The following is a 6,621-nucleotide window of genomic DNA, read 5'->3' on the forward strand; positions in this document are numbered from 1 at the left end:
GAAATGTAACCTTTCCAGCATTGTCAATGTGAGAAATTGCCAAAGAGTTGACCTTGTGTGCCTTTCAATATTAGTTCTATTTGTCTTCAGGGTCCAGATGGCTGGTTACCTTAAGGCCACCGTAACCAGCTATTAGATTCAGTGTTTAATGCTCAGCATGATTAACCAGATATTGTGCTAATTAACAGATGAAGTCATTGATTAAGATCGCTGGCAGCATGTACATTCTAGATTATAAGCTTGATGAATGATAAAGACAAGACTCAGACTATTGTGAGTGATGTTCCAGGTGGAATGTTTTTTTTTTTTTTTTCATAACATAATCCGTTGTTTTTCACCACTATAATGAATGATCTAATCCTGTGTAACACTTTGATTCGTATTGTTGGTTTTGGTACTAGCCCCACTTGGCCCCATTACCCACCTTCATTAAACAAGTTGAAAAGACCAACAAGTATCTTGGAATGTGATTGAATTACTGGACTCACTGGCAGCTGCATTTGTGGAAAATTGGTGTCTAGAAGGGAATAAAGGCAATGCCATCTCAAACGTTCGACAGCTTGCTAAAATGGTTTTTCAAATAGATAAATGATGTTTCCACATTATTATCCACTGTCTTATTTTGCAGTCATTTTCATTTGTTAGGTGAAATCTAATATCTTTATTCAGCAATACATGTCCCCTTTCAGGTCATGAAAATGAAATGGGTCAAATAGTTCAGGTTGTGGGTGTCACATTAATGGGTGACCCAGTGAATCTGGTGGGCCAAGTAATACAAGGTCAATATGTTTCACACAAAATGTCTTTATCTAGGCCTAAGTATAAAGACACAGTGCTAGTAGAGTTTGGCTTTGATGTTTTTCATCAAAAACAGCTAAATGAATCTACACATCTCTATACAAGCTCTGGTAATACTGTATCTCTAGTCAAACAATGAGCAACAGACATTGATAACATGTTTAACAATAAAAGGTCTATAGCAAGAGCTGCAATTAAGCTACCTTCAGTCTCTCTCCAGTCCCACCCTGAGTTTCATAAGGCACAGTTCAGACATGTCATTTTCCAACCTATACAACAGGACAATGATCCAAAATATTCCTATCACGGACTGTGCAGATAAATAAAGTAATGTGCAATGTATTCAATTTCATATTCTGTTGACATCTAGTGGACACTTTGTGCAATCCTGAATGGCCACCTATGTGCCCTTACACATAATGATCGATAGTCACAAGTGGATGGTCCTACATTCAGGGGTTAGTGACTTCAAATTGTAATTAAATGTTTAATTATTCAGGTCTACTCTTGTAAATAGATACAGAATGTCCGATGTCGTTTTCAGTAAATATCCGTTTTCTTATGTCCAATAGGCTTTAATTGTGAGAAGTCATGTGGCGTGACAGGTGGTGCCGTTCCCGGAAGAACTCGTGGCAGATAGGGCATATGAGTTTCTCCTCTAGCCTCCTCACCTGGGACCGCTCCAGAAACTCCTTCTTGTGGTGGGAGCGCATGTGAAACACCAGGTCTGAAGTCATGCGGAAGGAGAGGTTACACTTGGCGCACCAGTTCTGCACTGACACCCCAAAGGAGCTAAATGTTGGAGGAAGAATTGTTAGAGATGATGTTGTTTGTATTTGGGCTCCAATAATCCTGGACCAGTGCTCTGGTGGGAAAGGAAAAGCATTGCAAGTAACCGGTGTGGGTAGGGTCTGTGCGCCAGGTAAATCACCATTCAACATAATGTTATTAGATGCCAACAAATTGTTGTATCCCAGAACAGTCTTTGAGGTAAAAATGTCTCTCACATCTTCTAGGTGGTTCGATGGGGCAGGTGTGTTGGATGGATGAGCTGTAGAGCAGTTAGAAGAAGTCCCTTTATTGGGTTTACAGAAAGCGCTTTTCTGCTCCTCCTGTCCACTGAGCAGAAAGAATGAAAACTCACTGTTGTTGCTCTTGGAGTTCAAACCAGAGCTTATCGCCCTCACTATCTCAGAATCAGCCTCTGTTGGCATTTCTTTCTTGTGCATAACACTCCTTTTTGCAGCTCCTACTTCTGTGAACGCACTATTTTTGCATTCCACTTGGTCCTTTTTGAGCTGGTACTTAGCCGCCTTCAGTTTCAAAACAGAGCCAGGTGACTCTGGCACAATGAGGTGGTAGTCTCTGGTTATCTGTGTGATGTTGTCATTCAAGATGTTGGTTTTCTCCAGTAACACTGGTTTCCTCCATCGGGGGTAATCTGTCTCCTCATGTTTCCTTTTCCGCAGAGAAATCTCTTCTTCTTCACTGGCGCTGGATTCTTTATGTTCCAGATTCCTGGCGATGTTGTGGAAGTCTGTGATGCGGTGTTGCCGTTTTATTTCAATGTGTTTGTGTTCATAGGCCTCTCTGCTCGGAATGTCATTCTTCACCTGGGAGCACAGGAAGCTGCAGTGGGCCAAGTAGGGATGCTCGTTCTTGAAGACCAGGTTACATTTTGCACATTTGAGCTCTGTGAAGATATATGCATTTTGTTAGTTAATATGTACATTACAAAACACATTGGTGCAAAATGAAGCACATAACAATAGTCCACATATATTATCTTTGAAAAAGTTTCAGTACATCTCTTAATTTTGTCCTTTCCATTAAGCATTTACGCACAGGCTACAACAAAACTTCTGACAAAATGCTGAAACAACAAGGGTAACATTAGTAGGCCTATCTTTTAAGGATGATCATGAAGAAGATGAGGATGCCCTAGTCAAAATATCCTATAGGATTAGTGATAGGAATAGATTCTCACATTCCTATAGGATTTTGTCACCTCTATCAGAATCCTATTGGACAACTTTTTCCCCTATTGGAAATCAAAAGTGATCCGATTGGATCTCCAATCAAAATCCTATTAGAACTTTTTTCTTATTTGAACCCAATAAATTATAAGTTGTCTTAAGTTCCAGTACAATACAACAACATTAATAACAATATTTTAGTTGATCCGGAAACAACAGTTCTATATTCATTCATTTTGGTTTTATTCACCTTTAAACTGTCCCTTTAAGAGTGATTGATGACGTCACAGCGAGCATGGCTTGTAGTGTTAATTAACTACCTCCACCTGTGGCTGTGCAGAAAATCTCTGGTTTTCTAACATTATTATTTGTATTTGTTTCCGTATGAAGATGACGATGTTTTAGTCATTTTGTCATTGTGCAGTATTTTATGCACTCGTTTTAATGCTAGCTATGAAACTACTGTTAGCCACATTTTGCCTATCAGCTGACTAGCTAGCTAAGTTGTAGTCATTTGTATTTCATTTGAGTCACTATTGTTATAGCAGATGATACATGTTTCTTGTTTGTTATTGCTAAATATATGTACCTTATTATAGGCAAGGCAAACACGTTTTCATGATTTCAAACATCACGTTTGTGGACTCATTCAGCAGTTTTTACCTAATTAAGTAGAATACTATTGGAAATGAATGTTGAAAGTTGAAAAGGATGCTGTCGATTCTTCCCATTGACAATAAGTTTTGATAAATAGCCCTAAGTGTCCTAATCAATAAACTTATATTGACTAGGGGAAAATCAGGTTGTATGCGCTATTGGGAAATTATCACAACTCAAAACCACATGGAAACTGGAAATATTGTTTGCATCTCTTGTTAGAGGAAAACCTGCTAAAGACAACCAGCTACATTTTGGAATTATTAATTTTGATTTGGGAGTCACTAAAACAGAGAGAGAGACGCAACATTTATTTGTCAATCACTCATATTGATGTCTCATTGAAATCAATAGAACAAGAGGGGCGAGTGCACGTCCTGTTAGAACTAGCCTTACAAAAAAAAAGGAGGACAACTTCGAGAAGACAGCAAGCTACATTTTGGATTGTTGCATTTTGTTTCAAGTGGGTCGCCAAATCAGAAAGATAAACACAACACTATCATATACATTTGAAATCAATAGAACGGGGGCAGACTTTGGTGTGTATGAATGATTTAAACTAACACTACTCAAAGGGCACACTGAATCTGAGAATAATTTGTATAGCACTGGTTAGAAGATCATTTGCTGAAAACAGTCATCTAAATTCTAGAATGTCGGATGGAAGTTTTGTAAGGCTCCAAAAATGGGTCAGTTGCTTTGTTATTTAACTTAAACAAATCACGACCCGCCATAGGATATCAATAGTGACAAGGGTTGGCTGTTATTTGAGTGATGGATTGAGAGTCAAACTATCTATTGGTGTGAGGCCAGTGACCTTTATAGAGGAGACCTACATTTTCCCTGCCATTTGAGTTGGAAAATGATAAAAACCAAAGATATTGATCGGTTTTAAGCAATCGATTTTGTGTCGTGATTACTATAAACGGTTATACTAACATCACTAATCTGAGGTAAAAAGGATATGTAATTACCCTCAATTCGATGTGGTCAAAACGTGAGGTTGTGTAATTTAGTAACACATACAGTCCACATACAGGAAATTAGCTCTAAAATAAAATAATGTAATCTGTAGCTTTATTGGACAATCTCACAGCTAAATATGGCATGGAAACCTAAACATTTATGTTCAACTGCAATCAGACCAGTAAACTGAGGAACACTCGCTCTCTCGTGTCTCTCCGGAGCATGATCTTCATCTCTTTGCCTACTCACACCAGTAATAATTCCCTGAGGTTCTTAACCTTTTCAACATACCAGCACAATATCGGAGTGATTCAAACCTATCACATTTTGGAATTTATGGGATTCTACTGTATAGTATAGGATTCTATTTTACAGGATTCTAATACAATAGACAAATCATATCAGATTTTGGAACCAGTCCTATTGGACTTCTATGGGATTCTTTCCTATAGGATTTTATCTTAAAGGATTCCAATACAGTAATCCTATCAGATTTTGGAACCAGTCCTATGAGATAAAATCCTATAGGAGAGGTTCCAAAATCTGATAGGATGGTCTATTAGGGTTGTTTTATTGGAATCCTATAGGATTTTTTGGCTAGGTTGCTGATTAAGAGCTGTATTTCTATAGCACTTTCCCAAGTCTCTCACCGGCATTATGTCCTCTGGTTGAGATGTCAGTGAAGCCCAGTAGATGTGACAGCTCTTGGTCATACCACACCAACAGTTCCTCATCCTGATGGATTTCCTTAGTGGTCCGGAAATACAGCTGGCCTCCCTTCAGGAACGCTTCGGTGTTCTGCTCCTCCCGGTGACGTGCCGCTTGCACCAGACGCAGCCAGGACAGCACGAGAGCAGAGCTCCGCATAGCCTCGGGGCCCACCTGTTCAGAGAAATCATTATGACATAGAGACATCAGGATCGCCTCTCCTCAATCATAGTGAAAACATTTAATTGATTGGAATTTGTAAAGATGTAAATGCAATGGCTGGTCAATCATTTTCCACTGGTACGTGGATGACAATCAAGCCATTTTGTGGTATATAATTTTTTGAACAAGATTTTGATTTAGCCTATGAGTCTCTGTTTTGCATCCTTGTGTCTCTGTGTGGTATGCCAGCTTGCTAGCCAGAATGTGTTATTAAATAGAAATACATTTACCCTGAACACGTATGATTTGCTTCTCTTGTCGCTGGATTTTAGCGCTATGAAGGCGATGGTGTCATGGAACGTGTTCTGAAGGATGCACGGGCCGAACTGTGCCCCAGCAGGGATGTTGCACATGACATGTACACTGGAGTAGAGGACTGTCGCATGGTGGTGGAGGAATTTACCCTCGCTGGTCCAGAGGGAATGAGGTAATAAATGATGGTTCATGGTTTGTCTGTAGGAAGATGATATATGTTAATAATGCATTATTAAAATGATAGTTATTCGAAAGTGTAGGACATTTTAAATGTGATGAATCGAGACTTTGAATATGATGCTTTTGCGAAAGAGTTATTAGAATACAATTGTGATTTTCATGTCTTGCTATAGATTTTCAAGCCAATTTAAGTCAAAACTGCAACTAGTAACTCCAGTGAATATTTGTCCTTGCATTTTAGGTTATTGTCATGCTGAAAGCTGATTTGTCTCCCAGTGTCTGTTGAAAAGCAGATCGAACCAGGTTTTCCTCTAGAACTTTGCCTGTGCTTAGATCTATTCCTTTTTTTATCCTAAAAAACTACCTAGTCCATGGGAATGACAAGCATACCAGTAACATGATGCAGCCACCACCATGCTTGAAAATATGAAGAGTGGTACTCAGTGATGTGTTTTCTTGGATTTGCCTCAAGCATAGTTCAACTGAAATGTGTCTTCCGCATTTAACCCAACCCCCCTGAATCAGAGAGGTGTGGGGGGCTGCCTTAATCGACATCCATGTCATCGGCTCCCTGTGAACTGCCTTGTTCAGGGGCAGAACGACAGATCTTTCTTTACCTTGTAGGCTCAGGGATTAGATCCAGCAGTTTTTTCCTATCATAGCCATTTAACTCTTTAACTGGTTTAAAATCACGCCTGGCCTCATGGTGAAATCCCAGAACAGTTTCCTTCCTCTTCATCAATTGAGTTAGGAAGGACGCCTGTATCTTTGTAGTGACTGGGTGTATTGATACACCTTCCAAAGTGTACTTAATAACTTCATTATGTTCAAAGGGATATTCAATGTCTGCTTTTTTCCC

At 39.3% G+C, this 6,621-nt stretch overlaps 1 protein-coding gene across 1 annotated transcript; it reads right to left on the minus strand.

Moving 5' to 3' along the window:
* Nucleotides 1-1,373: 1,373 nt before the first annotated feature.
* LOC139381106 (zinc finger protein 488-like) lies at nucleotides 1,374-5,773 on the minus strand. The gene is made up of 3 exons (XM_071124393.1): nucleotides 5,558-5,773; nucleotides 5,048-5,279; nucleotides 1,374-2,491 (listed from the first exon to the last, which is right to left on the minus strand). The coding sequence occupies exons 1-3, from the start codon at nucleotides 5,771-5,773 to the stop codon at nucleotides 1,374-1,376; spliced, it is 1,566 nt and encodes a 521-aa protein (XP_070980494.1).
* Between the last annotated feature and the right edge of the window lie 848 nt (nucleotides 5,774-6,621).

This window comes from Oncorhynchus clarkii, chromosome 23 (genome assembly GCF_045791955.1).
Source record: "Oncorhynchus clarkii lewisi isolate Uvic-CL-2024 chromosome 23, UVic_Ocla_1.0, whole genome shotgun sequence".
In the NCBI taxonomy this organism is placed as follows: domain Eukaryota; kingdom Metazoa; phylum Chordata; class Actinopteri; order Salmoniformes; family Salmonidae; genus Oncorhynchus; species Oncorhynchus clarkii.

Coding starts and splice junctions, on each gene's coding strand:
- LOC139381106 (XM_071124393.1), bottom strand. CDS start 5,773: ATGAACCATCATTTATTACCTCATTCCCTCTGGACCAGCGAGGGTAAA. Junction 5,280..5,557: donor GCAAATCATACGTGTTCAGG/GTAAATGTATTT, acceptor TTCTCTGAACAG/GTGGGCCCCGAGGCTATGCG. Junction 2,492..5,047: donor AACCAGAGGACATAATGCCG/GTGAGAGACTTG, acceptor ATATCTTCACAG/AGCTCAAATGTGCAAAATGT.